General features: G+C 43.4%; 2 protein-coding genes across 6 annotated transcripts in view; one reads left to right on the top strand and one right to left on the bottom strand.

The window, feature by feature from the left end:
* unm_hu7910 (un-named hu7910) overlaps positions 1-9411 on the bottom strand; it is a 44024-nt gene extending 34613 nt beyond the window's left edge. For 4 of the 5 annotated variants that reach the window (XM_085363126.1, XM_085363128.1, XM_085363127.1 and 1 more), the window contains exons 1-2: positions 9245-9411; positions 2064-2246 (exon numbers count right to left, since the gene is read on the bottom strand). In XM_085363126.1, coding sequence (XP_085219252.1) covers positions 2064-2246; positions 9245-9284 — 223 coding nt within the window. In that variant the 5' untranslated portion in view covers positions 9285-9411. Of the gene's footprint in view, positions 1-2063; positions 2247-5947; positions 6017-6090; positions 6626-9244 lie in introns of those variants that run through there. The other variant, XM_085363125.1, reaches the window with a different exon arrangement.
* Positions 9412-11690: 2279 nt separating this feature from the next.
* LOC146626007 (uncharacterized) lies at positions 11691-20058 on the top strand. Its single transcript, XM_085362227.1, has 4 exons — positions 11691-11783; positions 13685-13836; positions 17205-18902; positions 19135-20058. The coding sequence occupies exons 2-4, from the start codon at positions 13819-13821 to the stop codon at positions 20056-20058; spliced, it is 2640 nt and encodes an 879-aa protein (XP_085218353.1). The 5' UTR covers positions 11691-11783; positions 13685-13818.
* Positions 20059-23469: the final 3411 nt, after the last annotated feature.

Here is a 23469-nt window from a genome sequence, read left to right as displayed (position 1 = left end):
ACTGATCAGAACCGCGTGATCAAACAGCAAAGTTGGCGTGACTAAAAAACAGTCAGAGCCCAAGAAACAAAACCAAAAACATCCCCCAAAACTACTTTACTGACCCTAACTGCAGTCACGAGCTCAAAAACAGAAGAGGAACTGGTGGCTGTATTTCACATTCAGTCATTTTGAAACTGTAGTGATTGTAAGACGTGACCAAAAGTCTAGCGAGCACACATTTCAGCAAACTTCCCTCTGGCTCTTTGACGTTTATCTTGGGTCCGTTTTCTCCGGAGGTCGTCCAAAGCTCCAACCTGGCCTCGGATGGCATTTAAGCTTTTTGTATGCCAGGATGAAAGCTGTTAATAACCCAACCGACCACAGACCACAGCAAACATGTGTATTTCCAGGCCACAAGCTCACTTCCTCCCGCTTGTCTCGCTCCTTTTGGTACACACACCAAAAAGCATCACTGCTTTAAGCTGCAGACACTCAGAGCTCCCCACAATCGGCTAACGGCACATTGAAACCATTCAATCACAGCACGCATGTGTGGAATACATTTGTGCACACAGATCAAAACGCTACTGTACTTTTGAAACGCTGTGTTTGTTCACGTCTGACTGAGAGGAAGGCGCTGTGAAAACTCGGCATCAAACCACATGAAGAAGTCACCGGGTTCCTGTACAAAAACCACTACTTTGACATTGTGTTTCAGTGTGTGTGAACGCTGGAGACCCAGACAGAAATGCTGCTGAGAACCAAACCAAATAGGCCAACAGATGCACGTCTCCTTCTCTGCACACGGCGGGACTCCACAAACGTTCTCACGCTGCTCTCACGTTGGAGGCGAACCCGAAGGAAGAGAAAGACTGCCAAGGATCGTCGTCTTGTAACATTTAGATGTAACTGTGACATGATCCACTGTGGAGAGCCCACAGCTGAGAATAAACCCGATCAGTGGACAGCACTGTGATTGGTCAGGTAACTCTGCGTCAGGATAAATGATGGTCCAGGGTCAGTAAAGACATGTTGGGTCGTCTGTACCGACCACAGTTAAATTACTTAACTCGTAAATATTTTTTTATAGTTTGGGAGCAAATTTGTGAAAACTTATGAAGCAACAGCGACGAGGTGGTGCTGCAGCTCAGCAAAGAGGCGGGAAAGTGAAAGATCAGACAAAAGATAAGGTGTTTATCAAGCTGACATCAAAACTTTCAGTAAGTCTGTTATCAAAGCATCGGATCGAGAAGAACAGGAGTGGTCTGAAACGCAGAGCCTGAAGATGGCAGGAGGCCGTCTTTCACGCGCAGGAAACTGATCTGAGAGCTGCTTTAGCGCTCTGGAGTGATCAGGTGACCCATCGACGGTGGCCTGGGTTTGAGTCCGCCCTGGGTCATTCACTGGGTGCCTACAAACTGAAAAGCCAGCTTTCTCATGATCACAGAATCTGCTTCCTCATTGTCATCTTTAGAAGCATCACGACATCATCGTGTCGACAAAGCGTTTATCAGAAACGGTGTGTAAACAAAGACGATCTCATTTTATGTGAACTTCCTCTTCCTCCTCTTTGTGGATATTAAACTGTAACAGCCGGGAAACGGCCACACTAGTTGGACCGTCTGAACCTCCAGGCGCTGCCTCAGTTCGATGTTTGAACAGATTATCACACATCCCACTTTCACTGCATGTGACCAGCGTGCAGTGCTGTTACTAAACACGGCCTGCTGCTTGGTGAGATGTTTGCTGACTGAAGCAACGTGTGGGGCCCCCACACGTTGAGCAATTCACCCGAGCTCACTTTTATAATCACAGGATAATCTGCATGTCATCTTCATTCAGGAGGAAGATTAAGATGAGGTTTATGAAATGCTGAATGTCTGCTTTACTTCTGCAAAACAACCACATCGACGCATGTTAGCCACTTCTCTCTTCTGCCAGAAAACAATCCCTCACTGCTTTTAGCTGTTCAAAGTCTGCACCCCTTCAAAATAAAAGCTTCAGGAAATTGGGCACTGAATCAATCATGCGTCTGCTTCCATTAAATTACACCATGTTATCACGCCCGCCCTCCAACTCACCGATCACGGTGTCGTAGTCCACGATGTCGAAGTAGACCACGGCCACAGAGCTCCAGACTCCCAGCAGACCCAGGACCACAAACCAGGTGAACACGGAGTACTTTGGGCCTCCACCTGCATCTCCTCCGCCTCCTCCCTCTGTCCTCTTTCCATTTTTGCTCTCCACCGGCACCGTCTTCCCCTCTGCAGGTGTGAAAAGCTGATGTTAATACCAAAGCCAGTTTGAGTAACATTTATTTCTTCTTTGAACGTGTCAACTGAGGCACGATCGCGCCTGCTGCCAGATTTAGATCAGCAGTTAACGTGCTGATAGCAACAAACTCGGTGTCACCCACAGACAGACAAGATCACACAGCACAGAGCTTTGTTGTTGAAGAATGAAGTGAAATCTGAGCATCGGGGCCACGTCTTTATTTCAAACCGTCGCAGAGAGGACGACAGCGCGCAGGTTCAAATCTGCACCACTGAAAATAAAAATGTTCTCGTGCAATAAGTTTTGTGTATTTCACAAAATGTATGCAAACTTTCATCGTCACAGCACGAGCTGGAGAACAACGCTGGTGCTGATTGATCGCCAAACAAAATGCAATGACTGGAGCAGGCGTCAAACCTGACGGCAGCTTTATCGTGTGGACGTGTCCTGCACTCCTGAGGTTACGAGGCTCAAAAACACTGAAAACATTTATTTATGAAATTAAAAAAGCAAAACAAAACTTAAACAGCAAACAGAGAAAAATATTTTTTTATTTACAAAACGACCAGAAAATAAGGAACATGCACACACATGTGCACCAGTATCTGTGCACCAGTCTTGCTCACCTGCACAGGTAATCAAGCATATTAATGTGTTATGACATCAGCAAACAGCAGCAGGCTGAAGCTGGGCGATCAGATTTAAGCCCTCTTTAGTGACTAAGGTTCAGACTTAGTGGACTGAGGCGTCATGTTTCCAGCTGGTTTTCCTCAGGACAGATTTGGCACATTGTCGTACTATTTTAAGTGCTTTGGGAAAACAAGGAGACCGAGTGGGAGAGCGAGACAGGAAGTACAGGCGGAGAGCGCTATGACGTGATTAAACTGTAGGTCGGAGTGTCGGCTGAAGGAAAACTTCTGGTGAAAGTCTGAACGTCCAGGAAAAACAAAGAGGGAACAGAGAGAGGGGCAACATGGCTCCACAAAGGACAACCCGACCCAGGAATAGAGCGAGAGACACCGAGTCAATATGACCCCGACAGAGAGAGAGATGACAACAGCTGTTTCAGGACTGAACAGGCTGCAGATAAAGAACAGCTGTCTGCTTTTGCACTGCGTGAAAATGTCACTAAGAGCACTCCTGAAATAGCCCGAGGCTGCGTTCAACACGTGTGCGGTTAAAACACCTCAAGTGTCTCTAAAAGCACTAAAGACTGTAGAAAGCAGCACGTAATGACAGCAGTGATGGAAAAAGCATCACCTCGGTCCTGACGTGGCTGATAAACACCCGGCAGTGTTTGTGGGTCACAGCTAAGGTGCTGTGAGTTTCACCTGGTTCAGACACCAGGACGAAGAACTAGCTTTAGAGTTTAAAGAGCAAAGGTTACGGTTATCTAAGGCTACGTCCACACTGAGGCTGCGTCCACACTGAGGCTACGTCCACACTGAGGCTACGTCCACACTGAGGCTGCGTCCACACTGAGGCTGCGTCCACACTAAGGCTACGTCCACACTGAGGCTACGTCCACACTGAGGCTGCGTCCACACTGAGGCTGCGTCCACACTAAGGCTACGTCCACACTGAGGCTGCGTCCACACTGAGGCTGCGTCCACACTAAGGCTACGTCCACACTGAGGCTACGTCCACACTAAGGCTACGTCCACACTGAGGCTGCGTCCACACTGAGGCTGCGTCCACACTAAGGCTACGTCCACACTGAGGCTACGTCCACACTGAGGCTGCGTCCACACTGAGGCTGCGTCCACACTGAGGCTACGTCCACACTGAGGCTGCGTCCACACTGAGGCTACGTCCACACTGAGGCTGCGTCCACACTGAGGCTGCGTCCACACTGAGGCTGCGTCCACACTAAGGCTACGTCCACACTGAGGCTACGTCCACACTGAGGCTACGTCCACACTGAGGCTACGTCCACACTGAGGCTGCGTCCGCACTGAGGCTACGTCCACACTGAGGTTACGTCCACACTGAGGCTACGTCCGCACTGAGGCTACGTCCCCACTGAGGCTACGTCCACACTGAGGTTACGTCCACACTGAGGCTACGTCCACACTGAGGCTACGTCCACACTGAGGTTACGTCCGCACTGAGGCTACGTCCACACTGAGGCTACGTCCGCACTGAGGCTACGTCCACACTGAGGCTACGTCCACACTGAGGTTACGTCCACACTGAGGTTACGTCCGCACTGAGGCTACGTCCGCACTGAGGCTGCGTCCGCACTGAGGCTACGTCCACACGAATACGCTTTGGTTTGAAAACGCATCTTTTTGGCCTCCCGTCCACACTGAGATGCCGTTTGCAGAAACCTTTGGAAACGTTCTCCAAAGCGGACACATTTGAAAACCCAGTTTTCGCATTGTGGTGTGGACAGCGAACCCCGAGCCTTTTCAAAAACGATGACACATTTTAGTCATGTGATGCAGTCATGTGACCAATGAAACTAAGATAGCGGAGGGCGTTATACAGCAGGTGTTTGACAGCCTTATTAAAGATTAATATCAGTCTAGATGCTCCAGAGAGCTTTTCCTCAAATTCTTTCATTCTCACTCGCTTTTGCAACTTTGTACTTTTGTGTTACTCGCAGCAACAACTCCACCTCATTGTGAGTCCGTTTAAATAACTCGGTGCTTTCCCTCGACATTCTGACGCGACGTTACAAAGAGCCGGAAACTAATAAACGGCAGACAGAAATGAAGCTTCTTGTGTTTCACGCATGTGCAGGACTGGACCGTAAGCGCTTCAGTTGTTTCAATGTGGACGCACAACTCTGTGAAAACGACTGAAAGCGCCAGTGTGGACGCGGAGCGCTTTCAGACATTTTCAAACTTATCCGGGCGAGTGTCGACGGAGCCAAAGTCATCGAAGCAGCCACGGCGCCCCCAGTGGGACACCCTGCTGCGGGTTTAAGTAAATGATTGCTGGTTCAATTCCAGCCGGAGACACAAACCCCCTTTGTGTAACCAAGCACTGCTACAGCACAGCAAACAGCAGCTTCCTGTATCCAAGTAAGGCATGGACATTTACTCACGACCCTCACACACCTCTCTCAGGGTGGGAACGTGGACTTTACAGCCCAGTAAACCCAGTAAATCGTCCTCATCACTGCTGACCTGACGTCCCACAAACCCGAGAAACTCAAGCAAACTTTGGTCACTTTGGGTTTCAAGTACTTTGTCTGAGTTACTGGGAATTTACACTTTGGATGGAAATTCAATCCACAGCTGCGCAGCGACCTCCCACCCTGCACCGTAACCTTCATCTAAGTGTAACTGAAAATCAGGGCGATGCAACAACTGCGATTGTACGATTCCTATAAAAACATTATCACTGTACCTGCTGGAAGCCTACAGAGAAACAGCGTTGCTCCGGTGAAAAGTCTGCTTAAACCTAAACCTGATGTTAAAAGATTTTGGATTAGACACAATGACGTGTAATCTGAATACCGACGCCAACAAACTGATGCTGAGACACATTCGCTTCACACCAAAATCACCACAAGCCTTCACAGCATCACCAGGGTTCATCTTGGCAGCTTTTATTGTGAAAAGCTGCCACAGGATGTAGCCGAGTTTGTGTTAAAAGCATGCTGCACACCATACGAGGTGAAACCACACGAAACTCTGACCTAAGAAGTGTTCCAAACCGGGCCAGTCCATGCCTGTCCTACCTGTCTCCTGGACAACAGGCTGCACTTCCTTCTGTGCACGTGTCACTTCCTCCTCCCGCTTCACGCCTCCTAAACGAGCCAAACCCGACCAGGTGAGAGCCAAACCTAAACTGAACCAAACCTCATGCATGCCTCAGTCCTACCTGTCTCCTGCAGCAGAGGCTGCGTTTCATCCTCTAACAGCGGCTCCACCTCCTCTTCAGTGTACATCACCTCCTCCACCTCCTCCTCCTCCTCGGCGTGGATCTCCTCTACATGAGCTGCACCAGGAGAGGAGGTGTAGGAGGTGCCGTAGTGGCGGTATCGCTCCATGGGTGGAAGCACCACACTAAACCAGCATCAAAAACATTAAAAACAGAAAGTGAAGCTCCTTCACGCACAAGATGAAACTGACCTGCAGGACAAAACCTGAAGACGTCACAGACCGAAGATTAACGCACCAAAACTATCGGAGTCTTCTCAACCAGGTGACGGCGTGCTTGAAGAAAACAAGCAGCTTTAAAAGTTCGAGGAGGAACTCAACGAAGTGACAGAAGGAGACAAAAACAATCCGAAAGAACAAAGACTCTAAACGAACGATCGTCAAAAAGCTTCAGCGACTCTCAGCGTCTCCGAGCAAAGACAAAGAGTGAAGGAGCTCCTCCTCCTCTTCCTCCCAGCAGCACAGGGATTGTGAAGGGCTGCTGAACCTGATCCACACTATTATTAGAGCTGACAAACCATGCGACGCTGGCTGAGAGATGCCAGAGAGGACAGAATAGCCCCTGCATAACCTTGACACCGGCATTTCTGGACTCTCTCAGCTGTTGCGGCGTTTCAGAAATAATCAGCAGGTAGTACGGCCACGCCAGAAAAACCAAGGTGCTGTACTGGTCCTGAACCACAGCAGGGAACCAATGATTGTTGGGGCTCTGAGTGAAGTGGGTGTTAATGGTGGATAACACCCCCATAAGTGTGGCAGTTTTGCAAGCAGAGCGCGTTTTCCCCCTGAATACAAATATTTTTGGATGACCTGTTTTAAAGACGAGATCCGAGAACACAAACGGCAGTTCAAGCGCTCGCGATGGTTCAAACACAAGAGTAACGACGGTATCAGCAGGTATGACCCACAGGTTCAGGCTCCGGACGACCAGAGGTCAGAGGTCAATGTACGGTCCGACTCAGGCTGACAACGTTTACTCTCGAGGTCTTTATGCACCAAACGCATAAAATGGGTCAAATAATTTCATGTGTTAAAGATATTTTCCTGCTCTTAATGCATCGCCAACAGCGTAATTTAATAGGACGAATTTGAGGCACTTCAGTTTTTTGGATCGTGCTCGATTTTTCATATTTAATAAACAGACCTGACCAATCACATCACTGCGTTTGGCGCTCGTGACTCGAAGCGCCTACTGGTACTGAATATACAACGAAATGGAAACAGCACAATAGTGTAATCTTGCAGACTAAGAGAACAAGTGTGATAGTGGTGCACTGATGAGCACAGCTTATCTTTCCAGCGCTGACTCGGCTGCCTGTATAAAAACCAACCTGTGTAGTTTTACAGTAAAGCTGCTGCCCTTCAGCAACTGTATCACTCTTTGTGAAGCAACTTCTGGAATTGCCAACTTGATTCTAATGAACTGATAGCAGAGCGACTGAGCTGTATTACCCTTTTATCTCCACCTCGACCCACCAAAGTCACTCTGAAGACAGCAGCTGACTGTGAGTGGTCCGTCTCCTTAGCAACAACACTGGAAGCTGATTGGAAATCACAACGATTTTGTTTGTGGTCTCCAGCCACCTTTTAAACAGCAGCTGAACAAGTACATCAAAAGCCAGCTGTTCTAGGTGCTTTTATATTCAGCCAAGATTTCCTCATAGTGGTCGGAAAATTATTCCCAGTGCTCATATCACAAGTTTACAAGCTCACACCAGCATGGAGGGTTACACATGATGTTTGGGCATTTGGACACATGAAAAATAAAGAGGCTCTAATAACACGTGTGTGTGTGGGGGGGGGGGGGGGGGGGGGGCACTCTTCATGGTTTGTGAAAAAAAAGCAAACTTCCTGTTTGTATTAACAACCATGAAGAGGCTGCTCTGGTCTTAGAGTACCTCATTACAGCCAGTTCTGCTTTTATGTGATAAGAACCTTACGATCCATCACTCGTCACTGTGTGTGTGTGTGTGTTTATATCTGTGTGTGCGTGTCAGAGTTGTGTGTGCACACAGTCACGGATGTCAAACGGGTGTTATTCTTGCTCTCACCTGATCGAACAGATGTTTGCATGTGTTGTTACAAATGGAAAGCATGTGTGAGAGAAACGTGGAGGTAAAATGTGACAGCAGCAGCAGTGAGCACTTTGTAACACCCAACATTTATCTTTGATGTGAAATTATATGTGTTTGTATTTCAGGCTTTTGGGGACCCTGTGTAAAGACCTCAGACTGTCTCAGGAATGTCAGTGAAAGCATGATTCATGTGTTTTTGCCCTTTAAATTAATTACAGATTGCAGTGAGGAATAACCCGGTTTATATCGGGCTTATAAATGTGTAAATAATGAGCGGGGCCAGTAAACTCCCGCACAGATAACAGAGATAACATGAACCCCTCGCTGCTGCCTGGGAGAAAGTTAGCTGCCGTTAGCAGGCTGTTATTGATGGGGGCTAGGTTAGCTTAGCGTCGTTTCCACGGCCACTTTCATGTTACCGATGGGCAATGAAGCTATAATCACACAGAGCATGCCGGGATTTATCAGGGAGGTTAAACTGGGAGTCTGCTTTATTGTGATCATTTAGCAGCGCTAGCAGAGAAAGGGGCGAAACCAGTCCCGCTCTCTTGTATCGCGAGAACATCCAACCAGACTCCATTGAAAATTCTTCCAGTCGAATATGCATTTGTTTAGAGACGGCGCTACAAGTTATAAACATAAAATACGACATCTGCGGGAATATTTAAAAACCACTTCTCCACTCGGCTTCAGTAAAATACAGCAATTGTGATGCGTTTATTATAATTAGATATTTAACAGCATGTTAATGACGCTTCAGGACGCCAGGCAGTGCGCACTTTTCGCTGTTGGAACCACGGGAGATCTACCTCCGAAAGTAGGAGTCTACGTTATATTTTGTATCAGTGTATTAGCCGAATCGAAGAACTAATCTTATGGATTAAAAATATATTCTCGCTTTTGATGTACTACACGCGATCCTTTCCAAAGACTGAAAATAGCTATAAACTGCAGAATGTTAAACGGAAGTCTGAATTAGAGACACAGGCGGGAGAACCCAGTCAGATAAAGGGTACGTACCTTTTTTTGAGTGGTTTCTGGGATTCTTTCTCTGCGCCATTGCTTCGTAAAGTACCCGATGTTTGTTTCAGTCAAGCAGCGATGAGGTGACTCTCTAACCTGGCCGTGGTTGTCGCGGTGAAAGCTCCTGTTTGCTTTCTGCTCTCCGCTCTGTGCGATGGAGCGACGCGTTCACCAAAAATCACGTCCTCAAAGGGATACCAGCAAAGCCAACGTCCATGGTAACCGTGATTGGCTTAGTAGTTCACAAATCAGAGCTGCCTAATGAGTGTGTGGGTGGGGCAACAGGCGGGTTCTTGTGTTTTCTCACCAATCAGATTCCTGCGCTGCTTCCCAGTGTCGTTCCTCCCTCTGGAGAGGAGCAAAAACGTGGCAGAAGAGGGAGAGGAGTTTTAAACATCGGGGCGGAGGGACACAGCTAATGGGGGTTTTAATAACCTTTATTGATAGCGTTGTTACGGTTTAAAGTTAACATTGAATAAAGCAGGTTTTAAATTAGATCATAAGAACGGAAACGCGATGAAGTAAATAAAATACTTTCATTAACTTTTAGGAAACAATTTCTTGTTGTTTGATTATTTATTTTATGGTCTATATAAATAGCCCACTCAGAGCTGAAGTAATGTTCTATTATTGATTTAGGGTTATAAATGAAACAAGTGGTGCAGACAAACTACGCTGAGGGAGCAGAAATGAAAAAACAAATGCACCAGAAGTCTCCACAAAACTCAGAAACCCACCACCTCTGCTGAGATGGCACAAAAACGTTTCTCCTGTTTGTGATGCTAAAACGCCTCACAGTCAGTCACCGGAAACTCTTAGTTCACCTCTTATTGCAAAATATAAACAGACCCAGTTAATAATACAACAATTGTTTTATTGAAGGTGGGGGAGCAAGCTGGCATGTAGTAAATGTGATTGTCCACTAGATGGAGACAAACACAGAAGAACACTGAGCCCTATCGCTGCAGCTGAGTAAAGAGAACCTTTATTTAACTTTTAATAGTACACTAATAGTTCTGCCTATCATAAACAGGTGCAGCTCTACAGTGCATCAATTCCAGCCTAAAGTCTGGCCATGCTCCCCAAGAATGAATGATTTCTGTCCTGCAGTGGGGAAAAAAGAAAGAAATAAGTGGTGCAGTGGTCACATCAGTCCATCCGTGTCCCTATGTGGCTTCTCTACACGAACCCGGGCTTCCTCCCACAGTTCTGAGACATCCATGAGGATGAATGTTTGTCTGTCTTACAAGTGTCAGACATGCAGCAGAACTTATGAGCCGATGCACACATAAACACTGGTTAAAGGCTTGTTTTGTTCAACCACTATTCTTCAGCTGGACACATCGAAACAGAGTTTGAAGATGTTCAGAAGATAAATTTGGAGGACAATGAAATTCTTTCCTCAGTATCAAAGAAGCCAGACTTCTGTTGTTGTACCATCAGGCTTTTTCCACATCCTAGAAGAAAACTCTGCAAGAAAACATCCTCCTAACTGCAGCTGTTCAAAGGCTGCTGGCTCATATCAATCAGTCAATCAGGAGTCAGTTGTGGCCAGTGACATCTACGACGCTGTTGCATGCTGGGGCAGCAGGTTGAGGGTCGCAGATGCCAACAGACTAAATAAACTGATCCACAAGGCCAGTAATGTTGTGGCGATGGAGCTGGACTCTGTTAGGGTGGTGTCTGAGAGGTGGATGTTGTCCAAGATTAAGACAATACTGGGCAATACCTCCCACCCACTCCATGACGTACTGGGTAGCCACAGGAGCACGTTCAGTGGGAGACCGAGATGACCCAAAAGCACCACTGACCAACACAGGAAATCATTCCTGCCTGTGGCCGTCTCCCTGTACAACTCCTCCATCTAACACACTGTAAACACTGCAATAGTTACACCCTTTTTTTGCACACCCTCTTTCTACTCAGTAATATTGCTGCCAGTATTCTTGATATTTATTTATAACCACCTCTGTCAATCCCATTATGGAGTGATTTGTGTATATATTGTGCTATTTCTTAAATCTGTAACATATTATATGGTTAAATAGTCTAGCCTGTTTTTCTTACTGTTACTGTACTGGAGCAACTGTAACTCACATCATTTTCCTTAAAGTATGCTGATTCTGAAATTGCAAACAAAATATTTTACAAACTTCAAAGAAAAATAATTTAATTAATTAATTATACTTTAATTAATTAGCTACTTAATTACTTCCATTTTTAATTAGTTAATGACATGTGTTTAATTAATTGTTAAATGATGTAATAATTTGACTTATTTTGGCAAGTGAGGCCCTCCATAGATCACGGAGGCTCGTTTATTGCTTCGCACTCCAGACCAGCAGGTGGCGATGATGCGGATCGGAGGTGGTGGAACAACGGAAGTACAGTCAGACAAGAAGAAGAAGCAGCTGCAGAAAAAGAAGGATAAAAATTGAAGATCCGCTTCAGCGCAACCGTCCAGCCTACCCAAGACTTCCAGCCCGGGTTTGTGGCCTGAGCTCGTCCGGAGGAAACCACCGCGTTTGCGCCTGAGGTTAGCCCGCTATGTCCCGGACGCTCATTAGGCGCGTGCGGAGGCAGCTGCATACCTGAAGCTGACACGTGTGAGACGGGCTGGTGGAGACAACGCGAGCCCACTGCGCCACACGAAAGTGTCTCCACCACAGCCTGAAAACACGAATTTAGACTCGCAGTCAAAGTTTAAGTGTCGACGTGACGTACTCATTAAACACTGTTTATCTGCGATAATAATATTATTCATTTTAATGTTGCAGCTGCAGATGGTTTGAATGAATTCCCCTCTGCTGCAGCATCATGTAGAACATCTGTAAAATAAGAAGGAAGTAAAACTTTAAAGTACAATGTTTGCATATTAACAAGTACATCCAAAGTTTACTTCAGTAAGGTACTTGAGTAAATCATATTGCATCATATTGTAGTGCAGAGAACAGTTTTGTGTGGATCTGATATTTGCCATTTCATTGCCTTTAACCTTTTTTTCAAATTTCACCTGCAAAGAGACGGTTTTACCTGCTTTTATGGAGAAACTTCCTCATGTGTGCGCAACAGATTCTTCTTCAGGTGATTTTTATAAAGCAGCTCACATCCCCAGGTTGATTCAATTCAATTCAAAATGTGTTTGTATAGCACATTTAAAAGGAACAGAGTTAACCAAAGTGCTTCACAACAGGTTAAGAACAAGAAAAAACAATAGAGAAACAAATACAGATAAATGACAATAAATTAACATTAAAAACACCAAACAGGCCTGATGGTACTCAAACTGAACTTGAATTAAAAGCAAAGTAAAAAGTGAGTTTTAAGACGTGATTTAAAAGACTGAATCTGGCTGGACGATCTGGGTGCTCTTTTGGGGTCGTACATGTTGAGGAGTTCGTTTAAATAACTGGGTGCCATATTATTTAAAACTTTAAAATTCAGTAAAAGAATCTTAAAATCAATATGATACTTTACAGGGAGCCAGTGTAAGTTTGCTAAAACTGGAGTGATGTGTTCATACATTCTAAGACCTGTTAAAAGACGTGCAGCAGCATAACTGCAAGCGATGGAGAGTGTTGGAGACCCAAACAGAGGGAACTGCAGTGATGAAGGCATGAATAAGTGTTTGTAGGTCTCCTGGGGGAAGATCAGGCTTAGCTTTGGCAATTTCACATAACTGATAAAAACTTGTTGTCACATCTGTGGACACTTGCTTCTCTAATTTAAAGGAGATATCTAAAACCACTCCTTACAGTGAGAGAAAGATGAGAAGCTAGAGGACCGAGGGTATCGGCTAACTTGTTCAAAGAGGCGTGAGTTCCAAAAACCGACACTTCAGTTTTATTTTCATTTAGTGTAAGAAAACTCTGTGTTGACCAGTCTTTAACATCATGTAAACAGTTAAAGGCTGCACTGGGACTGAGACGTCCAGTTTCAAGGGGAAGTAAATTTTGATTTCATCAGCATAACAGTGAAAGGGAATGTTGTATTTCCTAAAAATAGATCCCAAAGGCAGGAGTCAAACCTAAAAGGACTAAAACACAGAGCAACCCGAGTCGACGGTTAAAAGAAGACCATTAAAATCTCGTAAAAGCGCAGTCACAGTACCAGTGATGGGAATAACGGCGTTGACTGTCTAGCACCACACCTGGAGCTCAGGGGGCAAAAGAATCACATGAGTGCTGCTGTTTGACTGAGGAAGGATAAAGGAGTCGTGGTCAATCACATGACCACTTACAGACAAAGCAACAAGGTGACATATACCAGTTTATAAACTGTGTTGATGGGCCAGTAAAACCAGAGTCATGATAAACGCGTGTTTGTTCCTCAATAGTTTCACCTGAGATGGAGTGCGTTTCTACTCACGCGTGTTCAGAGTCAGTGACGAACACGTTCTTTATCATCTACAGACTTTTATGTCATGTTTACGTTTAGGATTGAATCCTGAATCTACGAGATAAAGGGTGGAGTCGAAATCTGAAAACACAGACGGAGGCTGATGTGATGGTGGGATGAAGACGATCTGAGGAAGAGGAGCTCGATCCTCCTTCAGCCGCTGCAGAGGAACAATGGGCTCTTCAAAGAAGGTGAGGAGTGCACCTCGGTGTCAGTGATGTGCTCTGACACAAAACTGTTGATGATAGATTTTGATGGAGCGCAGCTCCCTGTTTCATCATAAACAGTGTGTGTGTCTGTGCGACGTGATGGCTACAAATAACAGCTAAATCCAAATTTGCACACGTTACACATTTCTTTGTCTGCTTACAGATACAAAGCAAAAACCTCTGTGCTTAGCTTCCCTGACTGTGTGTGAGTTTCAACTTATGAGTAAATTTACAAATTTTACAATCCAATCAGAGAGCAGATGAGTTTGGCTGTCGGAGGGGTGTTTTACTGAGCTTCAGGTCCTTCATCACAACGAAGGACAACAGTCTGTGCGTGTCTGAGTTCGGTGATTAGTGTGTCACAGGTTTATGTGCTTGCACAGAGACCTCCAGAGCCTTTTCAACAGCTCTGTGGACCTCAGGGGGAAGGAAGTGTTGTGGAAAGGACACTCTTCACTAGCCGGGATAGTTACAAAGCTTTCTTTCATTATGAATGAGTTGTTTCCTATTGAACATTTGAACATAATACAACAGAAACTGTTGTAGAGGATATAACGTCAGAGATATACGTGTTTTGAAATGACAAGGAGCAGGTGCATCTAGTACACGTAGAGCTGCTGCAAAAATATGACCCCAAGTGAGTGCAGTGACACCACATCTGTTGTGAATGGGCCTTTATGCTGCGCACTGTGACTCACAGCAATGGTCCCTGGTCAGTCCTGACTTTGTGTTTAAGTAATACTAACGTAGTAAAGGTATTTCTGACCACTGACATACCACAACTTTATCCTTTCAACAGCTACAGTTAAGGGACCTAGCTTGTATGACCCCTACGGGATATTTATATAGAGATCCTCCAGCCTCAAACTGCATTACCCTTCCAGGACCCGAGGCTCAGTAAAGCACCCCTCCGACAGCCAAACCCAAAGATTGAGTAAAACTTTGCACTTGTAAGTAGGGCTGGGCGATATGGCCTAAAATTCATAAGGTGATATAATTTGAAGCATGTGCGGTAACAATATATATCGTGATATATTCTTTTCTTCTGTGTAACGTATTTTCCACACTAAAAATCCTTTAATTTTCTCAAAAATCGAGAGTGTACCTTATGTATGAATTCTGGTTGTGCTTACTGACCTCGAACCGATTTCTGCGTGCAGAAATCTGTTAAAAAAATGTTTTAGTACAACTTTGGTAAGCTGCACAGCTTGATGGATTGTCAGAGCATTATGGCTGCCGTAGTGAAAAGCTTCGCGGAGTAATCTGGGTCCAAAACTCCGTCAACTTCAGGTCCCAAAGTCAAACGAATACTAAGAGTTAAAAACGGTCTAAATTCTTTCATCTTTAATAAAATCATCAGCGTTGCTGCTTTATCGGGTGTAACAATTAAGTTTTACATCGATGCATCCATGAAAACAGAATTTATTAAATTTAACAGAGATAGAAGTTAACAGGAAGTTAGCTCGCTAGTTTACACCTAAACATGACATGTTCTAAGAGATTTTTGAAACTAATTCAAACGTACAGCTCTGCTGTCACTTCCAACATAAATGAAGACAGAAAACTAAACAGCAGTGGCCTTTGAGGGGTTACTGAAGTCTGACTACCTGATATATAATTTTGTGCTACGTGATTGCTAGCTAACAGCTATGTTAGCATAACATTAGCACAGTGAAGCTGGAGGATGAACGCCAACTTCTCTTCCACTCGATAAAAGTGCTTCATCTCTTTGCTATGACTGTCGCCTGGCATAATTTGCAGATGATAATGGTTGTATTATCATACAGTGACATATGACAGCAGCCGCTGCGATGCTTTAGACCAAAACAGGCGCAGCTTGATGACATCATCAACATGCGCTATCGCGATAGAGCGATATAGTCAAAATCTCTATCGTTGGCCAAATTTATATTGTTTCTATCGTATATCGTTTATATCGCCCACCCCTACTTGTAAGTTGAAACTCACACACAGCCAGGAAACCTGAGCGCAGAGTTTTACACGTAGTTTTTTGCTGTAACCAGGCCTTAACAAAAAAAATTGTAACTCGTGTAAATATTTTTTACAAACACACAAATTCTCATCTGCAGATGCACAAACATAAAATGTTCAGATATTTTGGTTTACATGGTTACAAAACTCAGTTCACAACTACATATTTGATTTACAAGTAGAGCAGGGCGATATGACCAAAGATATTTATCACGATATACATTTGAAAATTTGCGATAACGATATAACTGACACTAGACAAAATACTTTACAACTCAACTTTATTAGTGCAAAAAAACAAACAAACCCATCTATGTATTTTCACTTAAACAAGCAGCTGTTTTATGTGAATTAAAGTTATATAAAAATGTAACAGTGTAAATTCCTCGCTGACAGTTTAACCAAAAGGCGTTTCCAGTGGAAACTGGCCGACATATCCTCAGCATAACCATGTATAATATCCACAAAACTTAAAAAGAGCTTATACACACACAATACAGTAGCATTATGTTGAAGCACAGTACGTATCACTCCGCGAGGCTCCGCCTACGATAGCCGTAATGCTCCGACAATCCATCAAGCGGTGCGGCTTCGTAGCTCAGCAAAGTCGTACTAAAACATTTTTTGACAGATTTTTGAGGGCCGTGCACATAAAATCGGTTCGGTAATAATGACGGCCCGCTTGTTCTACCAAAAATAGTGCTTTGGTGTGTATCTGACGGATGAAAGCCAAACCAGTTCCACACCACTGAAGTTGCACCATTTTTACAAACCAATTGTGGTTCATCTGTTTCATTTAACGATCCGGTTTCGCTCTTCTCATTCTCCGTTGCCACCATGCTTTTTCCGCAATGTGTGTATGAAAACAAAGGCACTGCGCATCCGCGTTTTACCCATATTCTATTGCGATATTTCATTTTCTTATCATTGCCTAACATTATAATGGTATCATCATGAACTGTATGATGTGGCCCAGCCCTAATCACACAAAATGTCACAAAGATGGGTCTCACCTTTTTCTCATGAGAGAACAATGTGGTTTAAGGTTGACTATGAATACTTTGCACTCACTGTCTCTACTCCTCAATCAATCAATCAGAACTTTATTCGCCACATGCAAGTTGCCCTGCAGTGAAATGGGACCCCCCCCCGACCTTACATACACAACACAGACATCACATGGGGAGACAGATCAGAGATCAGTAGTATTACGGAAAAACACAGAAATGTACAATACAATGAGAAAGTCCAAGAGTGATAAAAGAGACCTCTGCTCATGCTGGGCTCCTATGGGAGGACAGCATGAGAACAGAAAACAAACAAACAAAAAATAAATCTGCATCTGTTTGTTGTTCCAGAAATGTAAAAGACAAAGCAAAGTGAGAACTCAGCGATCTCAGGATGATAAGGCTTCCCCAGCAACAAACAAAGACAAATCACACCCCTGCGAAGAATGTGGAAAGGCTTTTCCCACTGCAAAACGGCTCAGAAACCACCAACGCATCCACTCTGGAGTGAAACCCTTCAACTGTGAGCACTGTGAAAAGGCTTTTATCACAGCAGCAGCTCTAAGAATTCACACACGTATTCACACTGGAGAAAAACCCTTCAGCTGTGACCAGTGTCAAAAGACTTTTCGTCACACATCTGCCCTCACGGTACACAAGCGCACCCACACTGGAGAAAAACCATATCCCTGTGATCAATGTGAGAAAGCTTTCCCAGTTTTATGTGCTTTAAAAGAACACCAGAACACCCACACTGGAAGGAGACCGTACTCCTGTGGCCAGTGTGGAAAGTCATTTAATCATATAGCAGCCTTGAAAAGACACCTGCGCATCCACACTGGAGAGAAGCCGTACACCTGTGAGGAGTGTGGCAAGTCCTTCAGTATACTCAACTACCTGAAGGTACATAAGAGAGCTCACACTGGAGAAAAAAGGTTCTGGTGTGATGAGTGTGGGAAAGGATTCACAAAACAAAATAGTCTCAGAGAACACCAGAACAGCCATGCTGGGAAAAAACAACATTCCTGTGACCAGTGTGGAAAAGCTTTCTGTTGGACAGCCAGCCTCAAAACACATAAGAAAATACATGAAAATGTGAAACGGTACCTGTGTGAGATATGTGGAAAAGCTTTCCTCTTGAAAGGAAATCTAAAGAAACACAGTAAACTTCATACAAGGGAGAAGCGTTACTCTTGTGACCAGTGCGAGGAAGCTTTCACTTCATCAGCTGAGCTCAGAAGGCACCAGCGAGTTCACTTTGGTGATAAAGTATACCGCTGTGATAAGTGTGAGAAAGGATTCACACAGTCCGGCAACCTCAAAATTCATCTACGCACTCACACTGGAGAAAAACCATACAAGTGTACCCAGTGTGAAAGAGCTTATGCCAAAAAACGTAGCTTAGCAGTGCACCTAGTTGCCCACTCTGGAGTGAAACTACATTCCTGTGATGAATGTGGGAAGGAGTTTGCTCATTTGGCATACCTGAAGAGGCATGAGCTCGTTCACAGTGGAGTGAAGGCACACAGCTGTGAGCTGTGTGGAAAGGCTTTTGTCAGCAAGAGTAACTTAAAAAATCATCAACACAGGCATACTGGAGTGAAACCATACAAGTGTGGTAAGTGTGGGAAAGCTTTTTCCTCCAAGCAAGTCTTAACTCTCCATCAGCATACCCACTCTGGACTCAAGCCATATCGCTGTGACCTTTGTGGAAAAAACTTCAGCCAGAAAGTGACCCTGAAAAGACACAGACGAATGCACACGGGAGAGGATCTGTACTGCTGTGAAGTATGTGGTAGATGTTTTCCTTTGTATTCTGGACTAGAAGCCCACAAAGTTACACACACAGGGGAGAAACCGCATCGCTGTGAACAGTGTGGGAAGGCTTACAGCCATTATCGCAGCCTTATAATCCACAAACGAGACCACACTGGGGAGAGACCAGTCAAATGTGACCAGTGTGGTATGCGTTTTAAAAGTTCCAGCTCTCTGTGGCACCATCGACAGATTCACAAAGGAAAGAAACCAATTAAGTGCCATCACTGTCAGGTATTTGGAATGGATTTCAAGAAATGTTTTCTGAAATCTTTTTTTTCATATCATATTGTTTTAAGTATTTTAGACATTAGACAGTAAGTGCGGAGTCAGTGTGTTAGATGTGAGAAGTAAATACCTCAGATCTCAGACTGTAACTGATTATGCAGCTTTTTGTTAGCTCATTATTCACTGTAATTTATAAACCCAAGATTGTTTTCCTTATAACCTTTGGTAATTGTTTCAGAAATGGAGCAGCACATATGGCTCAAATCCTCGACGCTGTCAGCATTGTGGCAATAAACCATACCGCTGCGTCCAGTGTGGAAACACTTTCAGCCAGCTGTTAACCTTAAGAAGACACCAGAACATGCACACTGGACACAAACTGAACTATTGCAAAGAATGTGGGAAAGGCTTCCCAACACTGGGTCTATTAAAATGCCACAAAATTGTCCACAGTGGGGTTAAAGGTCATGTCTGTGATGTCTGTGAGTCATCATTCACCAACGCAGGTAATCTCCGAAGACACAAACGAATTCACACAGGGGAGAAACCATTCAAGTGTCGACATTGTGAGAAAAGTTTCACATCCTCAGGTCATCGCACGCTTCATGAACGTGGGCACACTGGAGAAAGACCATACTCCTGTGACGAGTGTGGGAAACGCTTCAGACATTCAAGATCTTACCGCATACATCACCTCATCCACACCAAAGAGATAATAATTCCTTGTGAAGTTTGTGGAAAGATATTCAACTCCCTGTCTTCATTTGAGTACCACGAACGTACCCACACTGGGGAGAAACCTTTTAAGTGCAAACACTGTGACAAATCCTTTATTTCAGCATCTATGCGCGCACGACATGCACATGTTCACGACAAAGAGCAACAGTATGACTGTGACCAGTGCGACAAGAGTTTCAGGACTCACAATTCCTACACCATTCACAAGCGCAGCCACATTGCAAATAAGCAGTTTTATTGTTACCAGTGCCCAAAAATATTTGCTTCATCGCGAGGTCTGTGGAAACATCAGGTCAAACATGCTGAGCAGAAATCATTTCCTTCACTGGATAAAAGGAAGTGCCTCGAAGCATCTAGCCAGACTTATGGTCTCAGACTTAAAACCCTCGAGATCAGGCTGCACAGAATAGATATAGATTCCTGAGATTTCAGTTAGTGTCACGTTTTGTGTACTGTCTTAACTTTCAGTACCTTTAAAGTTCGGTAGCAGTACAACAAAGTGGTACATTAGATTATCCATTGTTTGATGACCTTATTGGTCTGTTGTGCAGTGGTGCTAGTTTCTCTATAGGCCCTGAGAAAACCAGTAAAAATGTAGAGTAAAAAAGTGGTTTAGAGATTGAAATGATAAAAAGAAATATTGTTAAACACTTAAGCCCCACACCCCCGGTACCGGGGGCAAAAAGGAGGAGATCACGTTTAATCGGTTATAACGCGGGTTGAGAAATATAAGTCCAGACATGTGTGGTATCCACAGAAACCTCAGAATCTCAGCTAAAATGTCATAAAAACCATTTCTACAACCACCAAACACACCAAAAACAAGCCGTGATTAAACGAGCAGTTACGTAAATGCGCAGAAGTCCGCTAAACAAACAAAACCGAACCAGAAATTCTTCAGACTTCGTGTAACCAGCTAGAGATAGGCTGGTTAGCTTCCAGGGCTATCACTGACTCCACACACCAAGTTTCACCACGATCAGACCAAAATTCACTGAATGAGCCGTAAAAGAAGACCACAAAAACACACAGCAGCGCAATTGCGCTAAGACAAAAATTGGCTTACCGTCCCGATTTCCTCCGTTATTGTAGCTGGTAGCCATGTGAACAGTAGTTACCATACCTACCTAGCCGCATCAGAGCAATTTTCCGTCAACAACCTCCATTTTAGACCCACCTACAGACACGTGACTGAACAGACGCCACATGCTGTAAATTTGGGCCCACGTGGGTTTTGGCATCACAACGTCTGATTGGTTGAAGTGGCGTGAACGTGGCATCGTTACTGTGAATCTATTGGCTCAAACGATTAAAAAGAGGTGTCAATCACGCAAATTCACCATAAGAAACCGAAGTTACAGCCCCTCAGAGTTTAAAGGGCCAGAGGCCAATCAAACGCTCCAGGCGCGCTGCAGAAAAGGGCCATTGCCATGTAAATGTGTGGTTAATTCTTCAAAAAAAATTTTTTTTTTTTTTAAAAAAGCATTTTTAGGCCTGTTAATAAAATTTGTTAATTTCTGCTCTTTAAAACCTAAAAAAATCAACTGGCATGGTGTCCAATTGTGTGCCAAAATTGGACATTTTTGTACAATGTCTGGATATTCATGTCTTGACAGGGCTGTAATTTTTCACTGTTTCACTCTAGAAACATGAATCTTTGCACAGATGATGTTTATATGTTGGTTACTGAATTTCTGGAACCAAATGTGATCTGAGGCATATTTTTCAAATGCTAAAAATTTAAAAAATATAATTAGGCGAGGATAAAATCTACTTACTTTTTCTGTGTTCCAGTCTCAGTAACTTTGACACAGTAATATCTGCTTCAATATTTACACCTCTGATGAAATTTCCCAAGTGTTAGCTTTATTTTGATACCAAGATTGTAAGGACAGAGTTTGTAATTGCCGAGAAATAATATAATAATTAAATTTGGGCATTACATTTTCGAGCAGGAAGCTCAGAAACCCCCTTGGGGCTTAAGAGGTTAAATAAGCAAATTAAATTACCTCCAGGACTGTAAGGGGACTTAAGCCTAAATGAAAGAAACACTTGGGCCTTTGTTAATGTTTCATGTTCCATTAGCTCAGTCAGTGAAAGTTTGGACAGAATGTTTTGGTTTGGTTAGATTCACACAAGTTCTTATTAGATAAAACTGTTCAAACTGGAAACAGTCTGAAAAAATTTACCAGTGCTAGAATTTTTCAAACCAGCAACTGCCAGTCAGTGGAAATGGAGTATTTGCATATGTTTAATACACTTCCTCTGGGTGGTTATAAAAGTTTTAGTTGCATACTTTTAATTTAGTTTTAGTTTACCTTTATGTTCTTTGTCAACACTTCCTTTGGATTTTAGCAACATTTGAACATTGCTAAGGGTGATGCAAGCGTGAGTCTCCATAATAATTATTGCCTCAGACAACAGCATTGTGGTTTAGCTGTCAGAAATTGTATTATTTGTGAACCTTTCTTGTTTTGCTACTCAGAATTTGTAAAGAAGATAAGACTTAACCTTTTGTAGGGGACTGAAAAAAAATGAAAAGTATTATTATTATTTTACTTCTCTGACTTTTTCTCTCAAGGTTTTTGTTTAATAAGTGTGGTTCGTCATCTCGTAAGGCTGTTGAGGAAATTTACTCACCATTTGAATAAAGTTCTGAATGAAAAAAAATACTGGTTTGTCAAGTTGTGAAAATTCCACTTAATTATTATTAAGTAGATCAGAAACAGCTTGTGGCTGGATTATTCCTAAATCTTCAAAAAGCATTTAAGAAAAAATCAACCATGAAATCGTAATTAATAATCACTATTAAACAATATGGGATGGATTATTTACATCTAATTTTACAATCAGATGTAAATAATTTTACATCTGATTGTAAAATTATTTAAGGGACAGGAAACAATTTGAAAGTTGGGAGAATATTCCTCATCATGCTTGTGGTGTTCCTGGAGGTTCTGTACTTGATCCATAAGGATTCAGTATTTATTTAGTTATTTGTAAAGTATCTGATTCACAAATATTTGTTTTTTCTGGGCGATAAGGATCATCCTGTTTGGGAATTGTCCAACTAAAGTGCAGACTCACGTAGATGCTGTGGAAATTGAAAGAGTTCAGCATAGGTTCCTTGGTATAGATGGATATAATAGATGATAACAAAAATAGATGATAAAATAAGATGGAAATCTCATATAAAACATACATAACACAGTTCCAAGAAACATTTCAATATTGAGTAAAGCAAAACACATTCTGCTTTCACTTTATATGAATTATTGTGCAGAGGTTTGGGCCAGTACTTAGAAATGCTCACTATCATCATTGTCCATATAACAAATAATAAGGGCCATAAGGATCATACTGGTTACAGAGATCCATAAATATGTTTACCTCCTGGCGCACGATGTAAACATGTAAAGAAAGGATTTATGATTGGATACGATGTAAACAGGAAGAAAAGGGTGATGATTATTGGTACAAAAAGAAAAAAGATGGGGGGTTACACAGGCTCATGCTTCTCCACATTATTTATTAGGATTATTCTGTTTTGCTTTTTTTCTGTTGTGATTAATTGTGTTTTTTCTTTTCTTTGATGTTCTTGTATTATTTCAACATGTTCAAAATAAAGCCACACAAACAAACAAATAAGCAGTAGATTTATAGTTTTATGTATTACAATATTTAATTTAATCTTTCTTTTTTTCCACATCTAGCCACCTATTTATCTTCTACCACTTATCAAGGTCATGGGGGATGCAGTCTCTGCAGGGATGCCCAGGCCCAACTCCTGCTGGAAGAACACCAAGGAGCTCTTTTCAGTGCAGCAGCATGACTT

This window comes from Diplotaxodon limnothrissa, linkage group LG9 (assembly GCF_057381915.1).
Source record: "Diplotaxodon limnothrissa isolate DT_005_m linkage group LG9, D_limnothrissa_male_GT1.1, whole genome shotgun sequence".
Taxonomy (NCBI): domain Eukaryota; kingdom Metazoa; phylum Chordata; class Actinopteri; order Cichliformes; family Cichlidae; genus Diplotaxodon; species Diplotaxodon limnothrissa.
Note: the sequence above shows the minus strand (reverse complement) of the source record. Positions and strands in the feature narration are given on the sequence as shown.

Excerpts from the sequence above, each read along its gene's own strand:
- LOC146626007 (XM_085362227.1), top strand. Across the intron at positions 18,903-19,134 it reads TTAAGTGCCATCACTGTCAG|AAATGGAGCAGCACATATGG; the intron begins GTATTTGGAATG and ends TAATTGTTTCAG.